At 38.6% G+C, this 23904-nt stretch overlaps 1 protein-coding gene across 1 annotated transcript in view; it reads right to left on the reverse strand.

Annotated features, from left to right (window-relative positions):
- STAT4 (signal transducer and activator of transcription 4) overlaps window positions 1–23904 on the reverse strand; it is a 44479-nt gene that overhangs the window by 3548 nt on the left and 17027 nt on the right. The window contains exons 5-24 of the mRNA XM_030016838.2: window positions 22014–22112; window positions 21130–21222; window positions 19121–19199; window positions 17434–17519; window positions 16393–16544; window positions 15041–15199; window positions 14051–14143; window positions 13139–13198; window positions 11695–11712; window positions 11522–11615; window positions 10644–10688; window positions 7208–7291; window positions 6843–6941; window positions 5495–5630; window positions 4299–4351; window positions 3409–3503; window positions 2830–2966; window positions 2230–2421; window positions 884–950; window positions 256–364 (exon numbers count right to left, since the gene is read on the reverse strand). Coding sequence (XP_029872698.1) covers window positions 256–364; window positions 884–950; window positions 2230–2421; window positions 2830–2966; window positions 3409–3503; window positions 4299–4351; window positions 5495–5630; window positions 6843–6941; window positions 7208–7291; window positions 10644–10688; window positions 11522–11615; window positions 11695–11712; window positions 13139–13198; window positions 14051–14143; window positions 15041–15199; window positions 16393–16544; window positions 17434–17519; window positions 19121–19199; window positions 21130–21222; window positions 22014–22112 — 1950 coding nt within the window. The remainder of the gene's footprint in view (window positions 1–255; window positions 365–883; window positions 951–2229; window positions 2422–2829; window positions 2967–3408; window positions 3504–4298; window positions 4352–5494; window positions 5631–6842; window positions 6942–7207; window positions 7292–10643; window positions 10689–11521; window positions 11616–11694; window positions 11713–13138; window positions 13199–14050; window positions 14144–15040; window positions 15200–16392; window positions 16545–17433; window positions 17520–19120; window positions 19200–21129; window positions 21223–22013; window positions 22113–23904) is intronic.

Consider the following 23904-nt stretch of genomic DNA (forward strand, 5'->3'; position numbering starts at 1 on the left):
ATGACATTCATGGTTCATTGGCCAGTGTGTCAGACAATTTCATATAACACAGTGCTTCCAAGTATGCTTGCAGCATCCTGTCCCTTTTAGAATAGGAAACGTCTGTACCATCGTTTCTGAATGTAATACAGCAAATGATGAAAGAGCTCTAATTTTTTCATAATTGTACAAGCAGCCTTTTTATAACGAGCACCCGAGTTATACATGTCCTGTTTGCTTAGTATTAACTTATGAATGGAAAAGTTTGCAACATACAGCAGTTTCAATCACTGTGGGACTCAGGTGTTCTCTCAGCACAGCATAGACGCTTGGAGACATTGGAAGAAGATCTGACGGAGAATGTGGATCTGTAGAATCATTTAAGCTTAAAAAAAAAAACAAAACAAAAACCACAAAAATAATCTTAAAAGCAACCTAAATCCCTCTAACTTGATGCGTAGCAGTGGAGTATGGTGAATGTTTATTAAGTTAGTTAAGCCTGTACTTGGGCTTCCTGGTGGCCCTGTAAGCACATGCCGACAACCTGGTAGACATTTAAAAATGTAGGAGATCGGACCAAGGGAAGAGAGGATAAACCTGACTCTGTAATGTCAGCTGCTGGAGAGAAAAAGGAGGCAGTGAAAGATAAGTAGATCAGAGTACTGGAAAGTCTGCATTCAATTTTTACAAATGTTTTGCCACATGGATGCAAAAAGCACTGCAGAAGTGAAGTTCTTTACTTCCTTTTCTTGTCCTTAGCAGTCCTTGGCCAAATAAAAACACACGATGTGTTGCTATCCCAAACTATTTGAATGGGGGAAGGGAGGCAGGGAAAACTTTGAAACAGTATGTAAATTTAATAAAAATACCATCTGAAGTGTAATACATCTGTAAGGATACTTACATTTTGGAGACTGGGATAAATACAGACGGAACATAACCTTTGCCTCCTCCATCTGAGGGCTTTGAGACTAAAAATAAATATTAGAGAAATTAAATATTGCCGAGTAATTTTATTATTTATTTGAAATTGTTTATCTGCTTTAAGTGCTGCAGACTGTAATATATTAAAAAAGAAATGTCCCTGTTTATGCTTAAATAGGCAGCCACAAAAATGAGGGGAATTCCTGAGATTAGTCTTTGAGTTCAGGTCTTGGTCACATAATGGACTGTGCTCCCTTGATATGAATTGCCATCCCAGAATATAATACAGCAACTGATGAAAAAGAGCTTCAGTAGGGCTTCAGTAGCAAATATACTATAACTCTACAAGCTTGGTACTTTTAAGCCTCTAGATTTCAGTTCTGCGAATGCTTGCATGGAGCTCTATTTCTACAGATACAGCTTCAGCAACGTCTTCTGCATGAAATTAAGCATATACAGAAATTTTTAGAGGACCGGAGCATTAGGCAAAGTCCGCTGAATTAAAAGGAAAAGGCAAAACATTTGTAGCCTCCAAATATTTTTTAGTAGTGTAGGAATTTGAATTCAAAAGGAATTGTAACCTTTTATACTGAAAGTCCAGAAGAATGTGTATTATCTATTTAAAAAAACTCAAGGCTTTGAGGGCTTTTTTGAGAGAGGGCAAGTTTGATCTAAAAATGTAACTTGCACACGAAAAGAACATGGGCCTGAATGTATTCGGAGCCATTCTTGTCTAGCCTTTTCGTATTTTCTAGTGCAGTTGCCAGGGGTTTTCAGGAACGTCTGCCATAATAATTTTGTAATTGCGCAGTATGTCGGCAAAAGGCAGTGCAGATAAGCGGCCTTTGTTATAGGGTTCCACCGAATGAAATGAAATAAAGGAGATCTTCCAAGCTGTTTGGAAAACACAGAATTTCCTTGAAATTAAAGAGACAGCATGCTACAGCATAACACAATTATGAAGCCAATAAACAGGATGACTTTTCAGTTTCATCTCCTTTGAACGCCTGAGTCACTGAATTTTGTAATGCGTCAGTCAGGAAAAAAAAATATCTTATTTTTTGACTCTTTCTACCCTAAGATCTATTTCTTAGCTTCTTTTAAATATGTTGTCATCACCTCTAATGTAACCTCTAAGACCAGGAATGTATTTACAAAATGAAGCTGTCTAGATGATAGATATGCGTTAAAACAGTTCTCTTGAAGTTGCCGGTTAAGGGAGGCATCTTAATCTGTTCCCTTCCTCCTCTTCCCCCCGTTCCTCAAATTGCCTCTTGACTTTGCAGCTGCTTTGCAGAAAGGGTAAATAGGGAAATGGAGCCCAACCTTCATTTGGCTGACAGCTGTAGTGTTTGCCAAAAGCCTTATCTTTGGGAATGTCTGGATACAGATACTTCAGAGGGTTTTCAGGAACGTTGTCTGCCATAATAACTTTGTAATCACGCAGTATGTCGGCAAAAGGCAATGCAGATAAGCGACCTTTGTTATAGGGCTCCACTGAATGAAATGTTACGTCTCCTGTAAAAATACAAAGGCACCGTAACCACTGATAACTGGTAGATCAGCATCTGCAGCTGGAACATATTTTTGCCTTTCTTTTGCACTTTACACTGGCGTGGGTTTTACCTGTTCATACCAAAGTTAGTATCTTTCAAGATATACTTTCTGCACACGTGGAAACAAATTTAAAGCCTGCAGTAAGCAGGTACACCTCCTAATGAACTTGTATGTTAATATAAAGAACTGAGAGGTAGACTTTCAGAGTTTTGGTTTATGTTTCAGTAAATATGGTACTTGTATCTCGCCCAAAACCATACTAAGACATAGTACACGAGTTTTACTTTCTAACCAAAGAAACCGTGGCTCCTGTATTACAGGTGTATTGCAGAGTTTGAGGTTTATGTTATTTTTTAAAATTATACTTACCATTTTCTAACTGATCCACCCACGTAAAGGTAATTCCACCCAGATTGCTTTCACTAAACCTTAATAAAAATGTTCCTGGTGTCTTGTCTTTGAGCAAAATTCGTTCCTTCTCTTTGCTTACAAATCCCATTACGTACCTGAAGTGTAACAGGAGATCATGGGTTTACTTTTGGAAGAAAATACAGACTTCAATCTGTGCAATGTATCTGGCCAAACTTTATATAGGTGTTCAAAGGCTGGTTACAAAAGCTTTATGAGGTCTTGAAATGATGACAAAAGCTTCATGTGATTTACATGTGGAGTATGGCATTAAGCTCAAAGTACTATGAAGCATGATGAAATTTATCACAGTACTTGACTGTACACCGACAGAACTGATAAATAGATCTAAACCTGCATTTCTGAGAGATTCAGTGGTGTTGCCTTTTGGCAAAAATTTCCAAAAGTTATAAATGGGAAGAGGGAGACAGAAGTATTAAACTCTTTGCAAATCTCTTCTGCATAGCTAAAACTGAGATAAGTAAAGAAAAAAGACAAAGCAGAGAGGGATCAATATGCAGCAGTTTCCTTGTTGCTCACCCATCAATCCAAAGAGGAAGAATGTGTTTTTTAATTAAGTCCAGGATGGCTTCAAGCCAAACCCAAAATGTAAAAGACTTTCCAGGCAAATGTTCCTAATGGTTAAAAAAAAAACAACAACAAAACACAAACAAAAAGAACAGACACAAGAAGAGAATTGTGAGAGTGTTGTTACCCAACATCCACATGACATGGCTATCTCAGTTTCTTAAGAATAATCTAGTTTGTTCAAGCGAGAATGACAAATCTGAACTGCTGTTTTGAGTAACATCTCTCTCAGCCTGACGTAAAACCGACTGATTTTTAAGATATGCATTGGAAGTGCCTCATTTTTCAAGAAAAAAAAAATCACATTTGTTGCTTCTTCCTGGTTATGAAATTACATTTTGAGAGAAATGATGACGAGAAAGTTGCACTTCCTTCCAAGGTTCTATATTTGTTTAAATAATGTAGTTAATATGAACAAAATGGGTTTACCCTTTTTTCTCAATAACTTGTCTGTTCCTCATCAAAGTTACTGAATATATCGACCAACTTGAAATAATTTAGGTCACAACTGAGCATATGAAAAAAATTACTGTATGCTTTATGAAAAATGTATGCTTTGATAGCACAATCTATTGATCATTTACAGAAATATATAGGGCATGCTATAATGACAGTTTCTGATATCTGTAGCAATGTAACTAAGGAGATTTCTTAGCCCAAGCTTTAAGCTTCTGGAAATATTATTCTCCTAGTTAAATTTTTACAATGAATGTGATTGTGCTGGGCTACAAGTCCCACATATGGCAAGTGGGATTCTTATCTGTAGCATCAGAGAGACAGAGTTAGGCACGCATGTGGGCGATAAGAGAAAGAAGAATCTAGTTTTACTTTTGGAACTGTACCTTGCAGAACTTTGCCCAGGATAGTTGATAATCATTGTAACTGACTTGTTGTCCTGAGGGAAAAAAAAAAAAAACAACCGGTGAGTCTATTTTTCTGAAGTTTTGAAATAGCTATAGCTTGATATCTGTATAGTTGGTGGGGGGGGGGGGGGGGGGGGGGAAGTATAGTACATCCAGACTTGGAGACGGATTGAGAGGGCAATGCTAAGGGGCTGTAGATCAGTTTCTCTGTATCCTTTTGAAGCAGCTGATAATGGTAGTTTTGGGAATATTTGCCTAAAGTAGTCTGGGATTTTGTTTCTACAACAAACACTATGTGCTCAGTTTCAGTTTTTAGCCCAAGTGTTACTTCTCTTGGCTTTCACTCTATCTTGAGCTTCTGTATTTTAAGACAATTTATTTTTTCTTTCTTACAATTCTTGCTGATTTACATGGCACCTCTCAACTCCACTACCTCCACTCAGCAAGAAACCTCCAAGAAACCATCAGAAAAAGTGACTGTTACACAGGGAAACCAGTCTTCGCTTCTCAGCTTTGAAAGCAATAAAAGCACAGATTCCCCCCCAGTCTTTGACAAATGCTTCTGTTCTTGTCCGACAGTAGAGGTATTGTTACACCCTTAGCTTGGAATTTCTTACAGCTCACAATATATTTTATAATTGTTTCTTCTCCAGAAACAGATAAAGCTTCCTCTTCTTCTGCCAGGTTTCCCTAAGGCCTGTCCCTTCTGGGGGACAGTCAGATGAAAATGTTCAATTGTTCATCTCGCTGAAGTTGCAGGGCCTCTTTGCTATGCTGTCACCAGTGGAGGATGGGTCCCAGAACTAAACAGACCCACAAGGATGGGTACGTAAAATGAAACAAAACCCAGACCAAACTAAACCCTATAAGCAAGCAGAACGACTTCCTTTTGATTTCAGATGTATGAGATAATTACTTCTTGCTAAGGAAACAAAATAACATCACAGTTCAGTGTGACTCTGATGCCCTCTTTCTTCAGTTTAGCAGCCTGAAGTTCAGAAGTTGAATCACTTTGTGGTAAGAATAAGCTGACGCGTGCTTTTCTTTAAAGAAAAAAATGTCATTGTGGCATTTTTGAAGTCAGCTCTGGAAGTGGAGGTCACGCTTAAAGTCATTACCTTAACTACCAAATATAAGAGCCCCAAACCAAATAAAATCTGTTTCTATACACATACCCATAAGCTTCTCTGCCAGCATGTTGAGTTGCTCAGAATTGAGTCCACGACCAACATATGATGAAAATTGCCAGCTCAGTACTTCTAAGAGCTGACTTAAAGTGGCAGCAGGTGGATTGTTGAAGAAAGACAAATTCTGCAACAAAATTAGTGCTTTGTTTAGACAGTTAGCAACCATGAAATACACTGCAGGCTGTAAAAGAAGGCTGCAGGTACTTAAACAGGATCTGGAAGTGTTAAAAATGAGGTGGGGGGATATACTGGGGCAAATATGTGCTGGCCTTCCCACCTGCAGCCACCCAGCAAGGTGCGCTCAGGTGCCTGAGCAGAGTTGTAGGGGGAGAGTCCTAGAGAGAGCGAGAGTCTGTGTGTGCATCTTGGATGATAAAATACCTGGCTATGCTTCTGGTATTATCGTATGTTAAGACAGTGAAAATATGCTTAAATCCCATCTAATAAATGCAGATATTCTCACTGTACCTTAGTGTGTTTGGTGCACGGAAATCTTAAACTGTTACATACGCATACAGAGATATGTTGTTGAATTGTTTGGGTCGTCTTAGTTTTTCATTTGGTTTCTGGACTGTACATGTAATGCACATACTGAAGACCGTGCAAAGAGTGGTAATGTAGTCCAGGCTGCTGGTAAGCTGGCCTGCCATCATTGTTAGGCGCGCTCCATGGTAAACTGTCTTACCCTTTCTCTCCTCCGAACATCTATGTGACTGCCACTAATCCCGACTGAAAGTCTGAGAGCTATTGACAGCACTATTCTGCAGTCTGCAAATACAGTAACAGTGACTGAATCTAAAACACGTGCTGAGCCAGCGGGAGCCCGAGAAAGAACGATTCTGCTTTTGCTCATGGTTAGAGCCACTAGAAGGCGCTACTTGACACTCACGATCTCCATAGAAAGCACTCGCTCCTATAAAATGCATGAGGGAAAGCAGCTTAAGTACATTACAGACCCACCTATACACCTACTTTGACAGTTTTGAATTGTACTAGTAGAATTATTTTGTATCATTTACAGTTTTGGTCAACTGCATCCAAAAAAGGCATTCAAACTAGAATTGCTGTGGAGAAGGGCTATCACCTTTCCTTTGTTTAAGAACTACTACTCTAGCCTACAAAAAGGAAGGCTAAGTGTGCATATGGTTTTATATCTGGGCAGGGATCAAAAGACAAAGTGAACAACATTGAAGTATGATGTTGATAACAGTGTATGTGAAGAAAATAAGGCCAGTTTAAGAGGGAAACACAGTCTTTTTATAATGAATATATTTGGCAACCAAATAATAGAAATGTGAAAATGCAGAAAGTCAGTACTTGCATACTGAAGACCTACCTGAGGATCATTGGTTGACAGATTGTACCAAATAATAGAAGCCCACGCGTTGGGTAGTTGGCTGACATTGGAAATCATCACCACAGGCAAAGAGCTGGTCTGGTGGAAAGAACGAATGCAGAATGTAAATGCTGCCGAGGAAAGTGGTAGTGCTGTGTTATGCTTTGGGTTTTTTAGCCCCCTTTTCCTTCCCGAAGCGTATGCTTCTGTCCAGAAGTTCTGGAAAGCTTGCATCTGCTTATGGTTCCTGCTGAAGATAGCATCTAGGATAGACAGACCTGTGGTCTGGCCTAACATGGTTGTTCTGTAAGCTGCTGGAAAATGCCTTTTATTCTTGCCCCAGAAAATCTGGCAGGAATACTCACTTCCAAGTTTATAGTCAATCCATACAGGCAGACCTGTGTTTCAAAGCTGATGGAGTGCAGTTCCTCTGTCACCATGTGAGAGCCCTGAGGGAGTAAGTAGGTTATAAAACTGTAAATGCATAGTTGGCATTTAACACTGTTTTAGTGTTTTGACTGCTGAGATTACACAATTTTGAAAGAAGACGCATAATCAAATATATAAGTAGAACAGAAAAAGAAGGAAGTGAAGGAAATAATTTGTTTATTAAGCTCTGACATTAAATTAGTCCAGAAGTCTGGTGTTTTTTTCTGATTAATCTAAAAAAACCCCTTGACATTGTTAAAGCAATACTTTTAAACTTTTAACTTTTTCTAAAATGGTGCTTTTAAACACAGATTTGCCCACAAAAAGTTAACAGATCATTTTTTGTGTCTGATGAAGATTGTCTCCAACTTTCCTTTTCCTTAAAGTTTCTTTACTGATTGACAATTCCAATTTAAACAGATGTTAAACTTCAAGGAGAAACAAACTAGAAACAAAACAAAAAGCTACAGCTTTAATGACAAAGTAGGCCCTCATCTGGGAACACAGGTTTGTTTTAAGTATACTTAGATGTTACTAATTGAAGGAGTAGAGGCCTAAATCATTAATCCAAAGTAAATCTGGTATTAAAAAACCAAGCTTTTCTTGGATGGAAAAAAAAAAAGAAAATCTGTTTGTCATAGTTGATTAAAGTTTGTAGTACGAGTGTTTTGTTTTGATTACAAACAAGCATAGCTCTGTAAAGATCCAAATCTCTGCCCCTGGGGAAATAGATCTTTCGAAATACACTTCCAACCCCAGAAGTCAAAGAATAAAAATCTGGTTTTCCTTTTCCTGTTTTCTTGTTGGTGTTGTTTTTCCCCTCCCCATCACATATTTGTTTTGTCAGACTTTTAAAAAAAGAAACAAAATAAAAAATCCCAAATCAAAGTGCTTCCATTTACTGAAATACTCTGCTTTTAGTCAATGTAAAATTAAACTATTCCTTGGGAAAGTGCCTTGTGGCCTTATCTTTCCCATGGAGCACCTCCTCCAGGACATGTACAGGCCACTGCAACAAAAGATAATGTATAAATGAGGGATTGAGACCACAGGAGATCCTCAGGCATCTGAATAAGTCTGCCTTGCAAAGGGGAAATCCACCTTAGAGCTGCAGGCTTTTACATTAAATACTGATCCATCAAATGAGCTCAAATGTTTTAATACAGATAGAATCAATCCAGTTCAACCCAAATTGCTAACACAAAGTTGAGAAAGGTTGGTGAAACTCTCCCTCCTGCCCCGTTATGATTTTGCAAAAACTTAAATTTTTCTCATGGAAAAATCATCTAGGCAAAAAGTCATATCTACATCAAAAGACAAATCTCAAATACAGAGAGCTTCTGCTTTTTTTTTTTTTTTTTGAGGCAAGCCATACTTAACAACTATACTCTCAGCTTACTAAACATCCTGTAACAAACCAAGTTTTTGAATTATTACAGTTGCTGTTAATAAAAAACCCCAACAACCTAGTTCATGCTAATAATGACTTCACAGACTGTGATTTGACCAAGGAGGAAAGTCAGTTAGCAGTTAACCATGTCACAGCTCAGCTGTCCTAATTCTCCACAGCCCTATGTTTTATGTAGGTATAAAGGCACAATGTGTGAAAGTGGGAGTAAAATGCTACCAAAAGTAGAGCACCAACCTTTTTGCACCTACATTTTTGCATTTGCTTGTCTTGATGCAAATGACTTTGTAAGTGGCAAAGTAATGGGGAGGCAAGTCTCGAGTTTCAGTCTTGCTAATCAGGTTGCAGCTTACTCTGTTCAGAGACACCGTGCGAAGCATGCACAAGTATCTTCTGCTTTAGGTTTTTGGTTAAAATTCTCCGTGCTGATCACACCTTTGCTTTGTACTTAAAGACTACTTGTAGTAACTTTTGTGCTTGTATAACTACATCTATTTGGGCTGTGATATGAGTGATTTTATTATTTAAAAAAAATTTTTTTTTTTTTAAACTTGCCAATACAACTTTACCCTCAGCGCTTCTCCTGTGCTAAAAAGTTGCACTGGTGTAGAGACACCTTAAAGCAGTACAGGCTATTTCACTTCCTAGGTAAGTAGGTGCCATTCACAGAAGCATCTTACGATGTCAGTTACCTTGGGAGACACTGATTGTTCTGGTAGCTTTGGCAGAGGCTGTATCATTGGCTGCAAGCTTCTGACTCTTGCTTCAGTCAGAGATGTATCTGTAGATTTTTGCTGTTAAATAGCAGTGCCACATTTACGGCGGTGGTCCATGGCCACCCTAGAGTTTGTGCGTACTGGTGCCTTTCTCCTCCCTGCCCACTGCCTCCAGTTGCTGGATGAGGCCATGCTGCCTTCTCCCCTGCAGGGACAGCTCTCCTTTCCCCTCCGGCCAGTGATGCAGAAGGTGGATGAAGGCAGGCAGTAACGTTCTTGCCTGTGGCTCCGATTGTGTCTGTGCCAGCCCGGGCGCTCAGGGGAATCACGGCTTGTGGGAAGGCAGAGCTGAGAAGAAGGATGTAGGGTAGAGCTGTGCAGCCAGCGAGGCAGGGGAAGGGGCGAGGAGCTGGGCAGGGCAAGAAGCGCGGGGCGGTGGTGTGGATGCGGGGGGTGCTGGAGGGTAACTCGGGACTGGAAGGAGCGCTCCACGACGCAGGGGAACGCTGGGGCACGGCCTTCTGCGCATGGATTGGCGCCGATGTTAATACTTCGGCTTTCTGCTCTCCGCAAAGCAAGAGTGTACGGATTTTAAGCTCCTCTGGTGGGAAGCAAGCACTTGCAACGCCTTTCGACCTTCCGTGCCAGGTGGTATGTGCATGTCTCTGAAATCTGGGTACTGCAAAGTACCTGCTGTTTGTTAGGGCTAACGTGTGATAGTACGGTGTCACCACAAGAGGGGAACCTACGACCGGATTCGGATGCGTATCGGTAAACTAAGCACACTTTTGGTCCTGGTTGAGGCAAGCAAACTTCTTTGATGCAAATATAATTATACCCTTACTTCAGCTGTAAACTTGGCCAACAGAATATGTAATTAAAGAACCGTTCCTATAGGAAAAGCTGTCTCAACAAAAAACTCAAAAAGCTTTTTTTTTTTTTTCAAAATGTAAATGACCAAAAAGGCTGCCTTAAAGAGGAACGCATATGTTCAGATTATTACTTCCTACCTTCTGTTGTAACTTTTTAAATATACAAATTTAAGGCACGTAATTAAAATTTCCGTGAATAGTTCTGAAAAGTTCTCATTATACCTACACCATCGTATGATAATTGGGTCCTATACTTATTCTAAGGATAATATATATTTCAAAATCTAACATGTCATTGCTCTTTGATTTAAATAAAATCCAATCTGAAATACTTGTGAGAGTAATCAAAAACAACATGTAAAATAAATGCACAAACCTCATTTCCTTTGCTTCCAGCACTTGATTTCATTTCTTTGGGTTGCTGTATAAAGCAAAACAATATTTATATGCCAAAGAAGCTACAGACAGAAGTACATATAAAGAATATAATTTGTAACCATGATGTTCTTAATATAATAAGGTTTTATTTACAATATACAAATATGCTGTAATGAAGGCTCTGACACTATGCCTTGAAAAGTCTATTCAGTGAATAGTATTTTGATATTTTTAAAGAATTTTTTAAGAAATTAAGTTAATGTAACAAAGTGTTAATTAGGGTGCTTGTGAAGCGTATAATACAAAAAAGCACTAAAGACCCTCCATCTCCTTTTGCAAAACTACACTGATGTACTGCATCTGTGGTTAAGCCAAAAAAAATACCATAGGTGAGGGAGTCTAGTCAGAAAGCGTGACTCACTGGGATATTAGAGAAGTTACAGAAGCAGTACTATAGTCTCTCAGAAGACAGTTATTGCAGGCATTAATTTCAACTAGATCTAAAGCATTCAATTGTATATTTCCCCTAGACAATGCTGGTGTAGTTTGGTTTTGGGTTTTTGTTTTGTTTGTTTGTTTGTTTGTTTTTTAACAAAACTCAGTTTCTGAGAAGCTGTGTAATTCAGCATGATTTGTCTTTTCCTTTTTCTGGCATTAATTAGGATTTGCTTTGTCATTTCTGTGAAAATACATAGTCTTATGGAATGGATAAAGTATGGAATGGGATAAAGAGGTTCTAGGAGTAAACTGTCTGTATAATGAAAAGCAAAATGAGTGTAGACTTGACAGTAATACAGTTCTCCCTGCATAGTTTTTAAAGAACCTTTTATTTCTTTACCAGAGGTACACAACAGGAAAAAAAGCAGTCAAACTTACCAAATGTCGAAATTCCACCGACAGGCTTCCGTTTGCGGATTCATCCATGTTCATTGCTTTCACATGTGTTCCACACAGAACGAATCTACGATTACTATGGAAGACGTTACACTTACGTACTCAAATAATACGGTATTGGATAATTTAAGAAATATGATATTTTATTTTCTTACCTTACAGTTGAAACGTTCCTAAAGTAGAAGAGAGGCAGGGGGGAGGAAACAGATTGTGCGTCAGTAAATTTGTAAGACATAACTTGTACTGAGAAACATACCTTGAGTTGGTAGATTTTGCCTTGTCGAAGTTAATTCATATTACCAATACAACTACAATTTTTAAACTAAAGAACTGAAATTTGTACTGTCCAGTTAGACTTTTGCATCTGGCCAGATACAAGTAGTATATTTTATCTAGCCTTTTTTCCCACCATTGGAATGATATGTGGGTATTCAAAGCTGCAGTGCTCTCTAATTGCCTGCATGCCAGTGTTCGGGGACAATACAAGCCTGTGTAGATAGCTCATAGTGTACTGGGAGAACATGTGCACAGCAGCAAATTGGACGGTACACAGCTTTTGAGAGAAACAGTCCTGGCTTCTCGCCTGCTCCTTCCTCACTGGCTGTTTTCCTTCCTTTTGGGCCAACATCTATGTCTGTGTGGTCAAGGTGTTTTTCAGGGGCCTGCAGAAGCACAACAGCCAGAAGAAGGGAGGGCAGCTGGTACCTGTGGCTGGGGATGGTGGGCGGTGAGGACTCGGATCACCTTTACTGATTTTGAAATCATACCTTGACAGCAAGTCTTCTGCCCCATGTTTTATCCTGCTAGGGTGCCCTGACCGATCTGTAACCAACCTTGCTCTACAGTACTGGGTATTGCTCAAAATAATACACCTTGCTGAGAGAAGATGCATCAACTCAAATAGAAATACTCCAGGCAGCATTAACACTGTTTTCACAAACCTAGTATAGACAGGCTCTGAGATGCTTTTTGCTCAGGAAATTATAATCAACAAAAGAAGCTGGGGATCCTGTTCTTTTGGGACTGCTGTAAGAATTAATGGGAACACAAAGGAGAAGCAAACACCTTAGAAAGGAGGAGTTTATGTAGCAGTCTTAATTTCAGGCAGGGGTAAAACTCTGTAAGCTGCCATAGTTACTAATTACAGCACTAGCTTTTCAAGCACAAGCTTCATGTACTACTCCAAGCAGCTGCATTGAAGGTACTGGGCCTATTAATGCAAGCAGAGATAAGCGGTATTTCAAAGCTGACTATCCCATAAATGCAATACAGTTTGATTTAAAGTTTTCGTGTGATGCTACCATTTCAGACTGATGAATTTTATCTAAGTCTTGAAACAAATCTTAAATGGACTTCTTGCTTCCAATTTGAAAACATCAATTAGACATAGCAGCTTTTTTTTAAAAAAAAAGACAAAGAAATCTTCCACGTTAAAAAAAGAAAATAATTTCCCTGATGTTTTAACTGTTTTGGTTTGGGGTTATTTTTTCTTTTCTTTTCCTTTTTAGAGCAACCTCTAAATCAGATAGGGTAGCAATTGAAAAACCTGTGTTGTCTCTGTAGGGAGAGAGAGAATATCTTCACTTTAAAGTTTCTTACTTGTCAATAGTTGCTTTCACTCTGATCTGGTAGTTCAGCTCTGGCAATTTAATTAGCAACCTTCAAAACAGAAAATGTAAAAGTTAATATTAACAGAATAAATTTCTCACCAGAAAATATTGAAGACCAGTAGCTCCACACTAAAGTATCTGAAGTTATTATAATCTGAAAACAGATTAGGCATCTAGGATTATATCACGATTTACAGGGTTGTATACTCAGAAAGAGGAGCTGGGCTGTTCCAGTGACAAGTGTTCTACCTTCCCTGTAAGTATGTGGAAAAGTTAGTATATGTGTGAGGGAATGGCTAGAGAGACAACAAAGAAGTAATAATTAAGAGATGGATTTGTATCATCTGTGACTGCACCATAGATGTATGTGTACTTTCCCTGAGGTACCCTTTCCACAGCCCCTAACCCTCCATGCATTCTTTTTGCCGCGAGGTGGAAATGAGATGAGAGTTCCTCTCCAATCTTTGCTCTTTTCACAAAGTCAGGCAAGGAGCTAGTGGGAGAGAAATAACTTGTCATTGATTCACCAGAGCTGCCCCCCCAGTGCAGTTTCTGTTTCCTACATGCAAAAGTGGCTCTGAGTATTCTGATGTTGGCTTGTATGATGTGGATCATTATTTACTCAGTTTGCAAAGTCATTAAAACAAGAATTCAGTGCATACAGAACTCTGAAGGTGCTGACTTTTGGCCACAATCTGCCTTTCTTCCTCACACTGATTTACTCTTTTATTGCCACTTCCTAAGAGTGACAGATTCTGTGGCCTTTATATGCTCATTCCAGAGGATCAACCTGGAGTCAAAAGGATCTCTAACATAACTTGATCTGCTTTGCTTTATAGATTCTCCTAAGATAAAATGCAGTACGCAATGAAGGAGTTTATATCATATTTCCTTTCCTTACCTTAATTTAACAGTGAACTGTATTAATGTTTTAAGAACCATTGGCCTCTGGGGATGTGTTGGCATGCAGGGCTGCCTTTCAACCACGAATGAACTGTGTGAAAAGAAGTGAAACAAATGCATTGTTAGGAATATGCATACACAAACAGCCGTATTAGGGGAAAAAAAAGTGCTGGTATCTCTTAGAGACTTATTTCTCTACAGATGCTGAAGTGGGAGGTATGTATTCCAACTCTCGGTTCTCAAAATGATCCAGTGGTCTAACTTACAGTTGAATTGTTCTCATAAGAAACAGATATTTGGAATACATTAAAAATCAAAACAAAACAAATTCCGTAGTCCTAAAATACGAGGCTGATAAAAGTCTGGAAGACTGAGACTTTTATCAGAACCATAAAACAGAGTATGAAAATACACTGAGCCTGGCTCCAATGAAATTAAACAATTATTTTATCTTTTTTCATTTTTTATAAAAAAACAATTGACCATGTTTTGCTTTCAGATAGTCACCTGTGGTATATCTCTAATATAACCAGTATAAAAACAGAGAGGAATGATGATAATATTTTATCTATTAATAGAAGCATGAATGGTGGTGGAAGAATGCCTTGGTGGGAAGACGAAAGACAAGAAACAAATTAGCACCTGCCACTTTACTTAAAAAAAACCCCAAAACCAAACCACAACTTTTCTCAGCAGTATGTACATTATTCCTACTGAAATAAGTGGATTTTGTGTGTTCACTTACGAGTCAGAACTCTATCACAAACCCTTAACTGCTACACAGGAGAAGCTGCCTGGCACCTTCAGTTTCTAGGAGTTTTGATGACAGCTCTAACTACTTTTTATATTGGAAACTCAGTCTTTAAGATCCTCAGAGACTCAAACTTTTTTTCATTTTTTTTTTCTTCTTAACAATATGGTCTCATTGCTGCCAATAAATTTGTGTCAGTTCAGGTAAACTTATCTAAGCTGACAATGGCTTACGCACTTCCGGAAAAGATTGTAGAGCAGAAAGTTGACTTTTTCCAGCAGCTGAGGTCTTTGCAGTGGGATAGGGTCCCCATCGTAAGTCAGTCTGGTCAACAGTTCATCCAGTTTTTCTAGTTGCCGTCTAACTTGAAAGAGACTCTCTGCCAACAGTGTAAAACTACAGCAAGACAAAAGATTAGTTTGCCATCTTTCACGTAAACCATTTCTTAGAACATAATGGCTACTGAAGTTCTGGCTTAGGGAAATCAGAATCAGTACCGATCGGTGCTTTCTTGCTTTATCCAAACTCATGTCCACTCATCTTTCGTTTACAGGAGTATATAAATACATCAGGCAAATTACCTACTTTATTTTTAAAGATAAATACTTACACAACAGGCCTCATCAACAGCAATGCAATGCTGTCTGTAATAATTTGCAAGAAATATATAAATGGTCCTGATGTTTTACATGCAGGACATTTGTGCCAATTTTAATTCTTTCCTACAGCTCATTAGTTTTGCAAAATGTACTCTTTAAAAGATAATAGTTATATAGAATTAACAAGTTACCAAGACTACTGAGGAAGTGTAAAAACAATAAGGAAAATCAAATCCAAACACACTTGCTAACAGTTTAATAGGGTATGTGTGTATAAAATCACATTTTTAAAGCTATTTTTAACATCTTCATTGGAAAAAAAAATACTTCAGTGGGAAAAAAAAACAACACCAAAAAGGCAAATTTTCTTCAAACCTAAAAAGGTTCTTGGTTGTTTTCTTTCCTTTTTTCTTCTTTTTACTACCTTTTCCAGAAGAGAATTTTGATGGGAGAGAAATGACCAGGACATTGACATTCTCTGGCTGCATTATCTTTTTTAATATAATGCTATTTTCTTTTTATTCACAATCACCTTTAGAGTTGCCACCACAGAGACTACTACCATTCAATTCCTATGTAGTTTGAAGTCTGGAGGAGTGATGTACCTAATGAGTCAAAGCATAAAGTGTCTACCCAGCTCCTGCCTAGACAAAACTCCCACTGTCCTCAGTGACAAACTCAGTCAGCACAGTTTTTACTCAAGCAAAACTCCCAAGAGGGTATGTATCATGTATCTGGAACAACTGTCAAACCAACAAATGAGTGACTGCCACGGCTCAGGCTCAGCAGTTCACTGTAATGTTATTAATTCTGAATAGCAAATGTTGTCCACCAAAACAAATTGTATTTTTTGTTATTTACTTGCTTAGCTGCTAATGAATTTGCTGCTGTTGCAAGGTAGCAAGGCAACTGATCTAAAGGAATGATCATTTCACGTGCAGCAGACTTCCTGTGGTTTTCAGTAGAAACACAAGCTCAAGGCAAGTTTACCAGTTCTGGAGCTGATCAAGCCCACCATGGAGAGGACCCCCAATGCAGGCAATCTGCTGCCGTCTCTTCCAGTCTAGCAGCTCTTCAGTCAGCATGTTGCTCATAAGTGTATCGATTTCATGAATCACACGCCCTATTTTACTGAGTACTTCCTGTAAAATAGGAAAGGTGTCACAAACTGACCACAGGGAACAGCCACAAAATTCAGCAATTATCATAAAACGCTGATTACTTTTTTTTCAATTATTTTGAAAGTAACATATTTAGTCCCTACCACTTCAGTTTCTTTAACTCAGAGGCGACTGGATTAATCACCCATTGTAATTGAAATTAATCCTGAATCTCTATGATCCCTTCCTCGGTAAAATTTCTTTTTTTTGGGGGGTGGGGGAGTGGGAGGGAGGATTGTTGCATTCTTTGTCGGCATAACACCTCCAACAAGTTGACACTTGCAAGCACTGTCAAGGTCAAAAAGTTCTCCTTTTGTTTTGCATCATATCCAGTGCATTCGTTTTTTGGTTGCTTGCTTTTAACCGTAAAAAGTACATGGACTCAAACAAATTGCCTAAATGTACTGTCTTCTGTGCCAGCAAAGAAGTGGTCAGTGGAATATTTGTCATATTTGCAAGTCTCAGTTGCTGAGAAGAGCAAGGTACCATTGGTGGGTAGTTGGGTTTTGTTTGTTTATTTTCTTTGCAATTATTAGATTACATTTACTTTGAATACTTTTTATTTACGTTAAAAGCTACAGACTGCCAGCTAAGTTATCCACTTAGCACAGTACATAAGAGGTCTCGTGAAGTGATGCCCTCGCCTCAGAACCATATCCTTGATTGAGCCATTGCTTAATTGCCAATTTCTTAACCGCTAGTCAAAATCACCCATACCCACCCAAACCTTTTGTGGATTTTTAAGTCCTATGTTATTTGTCTGTTCTTCTGAGAGGACAATTGAAAAAGGCACGCATACACATTTGAGTATGCAGTGTGGGAATAAGGGGAGAAAGCAAACGAACCACAAATGACAAAACGTGTCACTAACCTTTCTCTTGTAGTCTAAAGTATTGAGCATCGCCTGCAATGCCAACATTTCCTGTTTAATGAGGGCGCTGTTTTTGTCGCTCTGCTCTGCAGGGGATGAAAAAAATCAGTATAAATGCGTGTGTGGGTGCGTGTGCGTGTTTATATAAGGGGAGGAGGGGAAAAAACCACGACCAGACTGCAGTATGAACTAGTGAAAAAACAAACTGCAGACATCAGTAGATTATGTAAAAGTGTATTTCATTTGAATGGACAAACTTTAGTACAAGTTTAAGATAAGGTTTTATGACTCCACTCTTTAGATGTGTGTGTGGAACAGGAAAAGGTAGAAAACATACGGATGATGCCTAGAAATCCATACATTTCTTATTCATGCACATACTTATGTGTACTAGGTACATCTGGCTTGGATCTTGGATTGATCTGTACACTACTGAAATATGCTTGTGGTGTCTGCAGTTAGACTAAAGCTCTTTGGACATCTGGCTGAGAGAATGGAGGTTAGGCATTTGAAATGGAGATAAAGTGTTCATCGCTGTGGGGATTTCAGCAGCCAGGAGTACTGATCGCTGGGTATTTCCCCCTCTCCGTAACGTTTTTCCTTCTCTGGATCATGCATTAGTTTCAAGCTTCCCCAAGCTTGCCCCGTGCTCTTTCATATGCAGCTGTCCCCCACCTTTTGCTCTACTTGCATCTTCCATGCTACCTTCAAAAAAGAAATTGGTGCCAACTGTGTCTCTGCTAAGCTCTGGACTGACATCTTCCCATTATGTTAGGGTAGATGTTTCAATAGAGGCAGACAAGTAACTGATTGTCAGCTCAGCCACAGCAATTGCTCACACACATTGTAAGGTACTGCAAATTGGCTGTGCTGGTATAGAGCTGTTGTTGACACAGTGAAATTTTAAGCCCTGAAAGTAATTTATGTAAGCATGTTTTATTTTGCAAATGGGGCAGGCTTCAGTCATCTGCGTGGTCAATAATTATGATTGGCCTGATGACTAACAATTCATTAAACCATGGCAACTTGATCTCTTCCGATTGCCTGGCCATATCCAGCCTCAAACATATAGAATTGACGTGTTTAAGAACTCGGACGTTTCAAGCCCAATATGTTTGCATGTTCAAAGGGAGATAATGTGAAAATATCTGAGCAGACACAAGTGGACCTCAGTTTCTTTTCTGAAAGAGATCATGCAAGGACTGTTGCCATGTGCAGATCTCAACCATCACAGGCTGGTCAAACATGCATTCAGAGTGCTTACCAGCTGGTTATCACCACTGTGGTCAAAAAAGAATAGAAAGCCAAGTTAGAGGCTAAAAAATCAGTTTTGCACAACTCTACTCTAGCAAGTAAGAGGCTCTTCCACATCCTGCCAAGGAAGGCCCATGTCAAAGGTGAGGAAATTGAAAAATAGGTTCTTTAAATTAAGAAAATTACTACTTTTCATGCCATTATGCAGCTTATCTACAGAAAATAACTATACTTGATCAACAAGATCCTCTTTACCCTCTTAACCCTAAAAGAGTCATTATGTTCCATGACTATAACTTTATATAAACTAAAAATCCGTTTTTATGTTTACATATATTATCTGGGTAAGGCACAAAACCCCCCTGATACTGGGGTCTAGCTGCGGAATCAGCCATTTCCTAGAGAATCTAAAAGTTATTATAAAAACTCTTACCTAAGCTTTGTATTGTTTTATATCTGAAGTCAAATTCCTCTTGCAAGTCTTCCAAGTATTTGACATCTTGGTCAGTCATCTTTCCCAGGAAGAGAAAGTAAAATTACTTGGGTGTTCACAGTGACATAAGGAGGAGTTTGTTTTGTAATGGACAAATGCATAATGTAGTATTTTCCTTGCCTACCATTTGAAAATCCCTAAGCAGTACTGGGAACTCTGGTTTACTATCTTGTAAACTTTAAAAAAAGATGACTGAATTATAAATGCACATTTGTAACAACAGATTTATTTTACTTGCTCAGAAAGAATTTTACTAATTCGGAAATTATCCTCTCTCCCACAGCCAAACACTAGTTGATACAGCTTAACCACTTCTTGTTTACCAGTTCAACGACATAGTGGAAAATAGGAATGATTACATTTAGCCTGAGCTAAATTGAAATTATTATGCCAATAATGTAACTTTCTTCTTAGAACTTTAAAACAGGGCAAATAGATAATTTTGCATTGACATCAATGGAACTTGGAACGGGGTGTGCAAAACCAAGAAAGATGGAGCCAGTGACAGCAGCAGAGCTCAGAGACTTTATTTAGAGAATTACTTAAGAATTTGGGTAAAGAAATGAAACATTTTTGCTGCTTTGGCTTTTTGCAAGGGTTTGTTTTCATATGCACTGCCATAAGTTTAGAAAGTGTTTTCTAGTAATCAAACAATGATAATTCAAAAAAAGACACATCAAAAGAAGGAAAATAAAACCGTAGGAAATAATTTGTTTTACTTCGAAGATCTGTTTCTGTGCTGTTTATAGGAAGCCTTGATTCTGCCAACAACTCATAAACAATCCTTTTTAGTTCCCTGAGATGTGCTCGTTAAGTGTCTGTGAAAATACAAAAACTTGTTTGCTAAATTAGGACACACAGAATTAGCCATTTTGGTTTCCTTTTTATTTTGGAGACTAAACTTTTAAATTATATGTGTAAGGTATGAAATTACATACACAAGGAGCTGGCTGATTTCTTTGTTCAACTTAATTACCTACTAAAAAACCCTTGTATCTAGAAATCGTTCTTATTTTCACTGGTCTTTCAGGGATGGCTGCACTTCCCCGCACAGAAGGAGCAGCATGGTAGGCTGCTGGGTTGCTGGGTTGTCTGCTTCTGCTCTGCAACTCTTATCTTACAACTTTATATGTAGATAGAGATCTAGTATCACATTCTTCTAAAGCTAGCTTTATCCTTTTAAGGGTTTCATCTCTCTAACCCTTCTTCCCCATGTAGGGAGACACTGATGAGAGAATGCTACTAGGACCTCTTTCCAGTATACCAGAAGTGTTGCTCTTGAACGGCATATGGATAGGTATTTCAAATACAACTTCTACATTGAGGCTGCTGCAGAGCTGAAAGTGGGGCTGGGATAGCAAAAAGGCCATAGATAATCCTGCCTTGAACTGAATAGGCAGGTATTCTCTGACTGAGCTTTCAAGGTCTTTGTGGGATGTAGCTGCAGGTTTGGCTCAGCCCAGCTCTGCCCTGCAATGGTATGGGAAACTCTTGGAGAATTGTCACCATCAGCTCCTAATGTTCTTCTCCCCTCACATCTGCAAAACACGTAATTATGTCTCATAGCCTTCAGCTTTACAAAGATCTTGGTACGTGACTCAGAGGTCACGAAGGCTAACTACTGCTGACCCAAGTAAAAGAGGTGAAGTTGCAGAAACACATTTACGGAACCTCACATCTCTTTAGAGACAGTAGGTATGCCTGCAACTTGCATAGGGATGAGTGTGATAGCTTTAAAATAGGTAGCTCTCATGCTGAATGCAGAGCAGCTGTAAAAACCTGAGGATCCAGGTACATCCTGAGCAGTTAGTCTGGGCTGAGATCCTCAAAAAAATGGAAAATGGTTGGCGCAGCTTGGTAGCAAAAGTATTTGTGCTACCCAGCTTAAAGATAGTTCAGGTATGTCTGTATGAAAATCTGTGTAAACAGCAGACAGGACAAAAAAATACCTGAGCGCTGTTCTTGATGGCCGACACTTTGTGTTCTACATTTCTTTGTCGTTCTGAAACCACAGAGTTTTGCAGAGACTTTTCCAGTGGACCCTGGAACACATTGAACAGATAAGGGGTGGATGACTAATAATAATAAGTGATAGTAACTGTACTGCAAGTTCTAGCATAGAGAGGGAATTCAGAAGCTGGTCTTCAACCATCTGGAGACTTGTGTAAACAGACAAATCTGTTCAGTTCCACAGATTTAAAAACATGCCGCTTTAACTTTGAAATCCAAAAGGTGAAAGGGTGTGGGTATACTGCAAACATTAAACATCTAGTAAATTAAAGAAACTGAAACATAGGTTATTAGATTTCTGAAAAAGACCCATGTCACAATAGTCATAGAAGAATATGTATTACATCCACAGGTGATTAAAAAGAACACAGTTGACTTAAAAATTCTATCTGGGTTTTAACCATGTAACAATTTCCCCAAAATAGGTTTTATATGTAATTTTAAAGTTTCTTTCTTCAAACAACATAAAAACTATCCAATGCCTTTGCAAGGTATCAGATGGAATGTCTTTTGCATTACATAATTAATATGAACTAATGCATTGCATAATTTAAAATATACACATCTGCTTGCAAAGAATAATCTCTTTAAAGCCTTTCCCACAGATTAAAGTCTTTGAAGATTAGCTGTGACATAGAAGTCACTTATAGCAATGTTTGCAGCAGTAGAGCCACTAATGGAGTACAAACATGAGTTTAAAGGGCAACATTTGGCAACCCCTAGTGCACACAAATCACTCTAGTGGAATGAGAGGACAGCATTTGGTCCTAAAAGCACGTGAGCAGATTAACATGGAGCAGATTAATGAAATGTAATTCATTACCTGTACAGGCATGCTAGCTGCAGCCAATATTCTTCTTTCTTCTCTTAAACAGTTTGAGATGATCACTGCTATATGCATGGGATTACCATGATATTTGCCCTGCAAGCGCAAGTAAATACAACTTTCAAAAACTCAGAATTCAGGGTGTCCCTCTGGAAATCACAAACGTGCTTCAGTGTCTAAGAGCTACAGCTTGGTGCAGGTGGAAAAGACTCCCCTACTGTTCTCGACCTTTGTTAGTGCTGGTTCAGCCTTGCAGTGCAGCATCAGTTAGTGCCATTGTAATAAAATATTCTTAACAATGCTCTACAGAGATTGTAAAGATACAACTCCAAGATGTACATCATTTGAAGATCAAATTGCTCCACTGCTAACACAGCTGTTTTGAAAGGGCTTTCCTGTCAGCCTATTCTGCACGATTTTATCACGTCTTCCATTTTCAATAGGATGTTGTTGTTAGCACGTAGCACTTCTGCCAACAAAAAATTGTAAGCATATCAATACAGTAATGATGCAAGCAGAAAACCTTCCTCAGCATAAAGCAGAGACTTAAATTTTAATATGTCTGTGAATTATTTTTCTCCTTCAACAAATAATGCGCCTAAGATGAAGGAAGAAACAACTCTTGTCCCAAGCCAAAGAACCAAAAAATGTCTGTATTTTTACACCACCATAAATGAGGTGCAGAATTGCTGATGTGTGACTGAGGACTGGGCACAATTTGAAGTAATATTGGTTTGTGCTGTATTTATCAAATTGGAATGATTGAGGACTCTCAAGCAGCTTCTTTCATGGTGATGTATTTATTCAGTGTTTCTCAATATCCTTCATGCCTTTTATTCAGTGTTCACGTATCATTCATTCAGGTGCCCTTTATTCAGTGCTTATACAGTTTTCAGCTATTCATTAGAATTAATCCAGTTCATTTCTTTTCCTGTATGGTTTCCAGTTCTGGACTTGTTCTATTTTCCTTCCTTTCTGATTAGTTTTTATTCTCATCATATTTTGCTGCCACTCAGAACTTCATTTATTTTTGCTTTCTCTGAATGTGGCACAGTAAGTTTATACATACTTAAACTTATGCTGTATTTTCTGTAGATATCTCATACAAATTGCTGTATTAGAAACAAGGGTGTGAACACATCCAATAGAAATGTGAACACACTACTGCTATATGCCAACTACTACTATGACAGTGAACATATATTTCTAACACTTTTTACTAGACAGACAAAACCAAATCATTTCATGGGTGCTTTTGCATGAAATCCAAGTAATCTGAAAGACTTTTTCATAATAAGTTTTGACTTCAATTACAGGTTAAAGAAATATTACATTAAAAATGGTAATTTTAATCATGGAGACTTGTTCCAAGCTGCTTGGTATTAAATACCATGCTGTTGGTTATACTGTGGTTCCAGGTAGAGACTAAGGTGAAAGACATAGGACTCTTTAAATAACTGACGTACAAAATGTTCCCTTCTAGAGAAGGTTTGACTGCCATGGCATCGTTAGCAATGAGACTAAGCTTTCTAATATTTCTAAGGTTTCTGAAGTCTTCTCAGGACAAACAAAGTATGTGCCCCACAGTGCAACCAGTGCACACTCAAAGTAGTCCTAGTGCTGTGCCTCCTCTGATCTCTTTAAAAGCAGTTCAGGGTGGTGCTTTACTCCAGCAAAATCATCTGTATCGATTACCCTGAGGAACGGGAGTTATGGACAAGACTGTGATTTTAGGAGTTTCTCTGGAGAAAAGAAGTGGTGAGTAATACCACCCCAGGACACACAGATGAAACACTAAGTACTCCCCCCCTGCCTGCTCCTTGCTGGGCAGTCAGGGGGGATTTAACATTAAGGACACACTGCTGATTTCCATGTCAAACGACAGTGC

The sequence above is a fragment of the Aquila chrysaetos genome, chromosome 6 (genome assembly GCF_900496995.4).
Source record: "Aquila chrysaetos chrysaetos chromosome 6, bAquChr1.4, whole genome shotgun sequence".
NCBI classification, from domain to species: Eukaryota; Metazoa; Chordata; class Aves; order Accipitriformes; family Accipitridae; genus Aquila; species Aquila chrysaetos.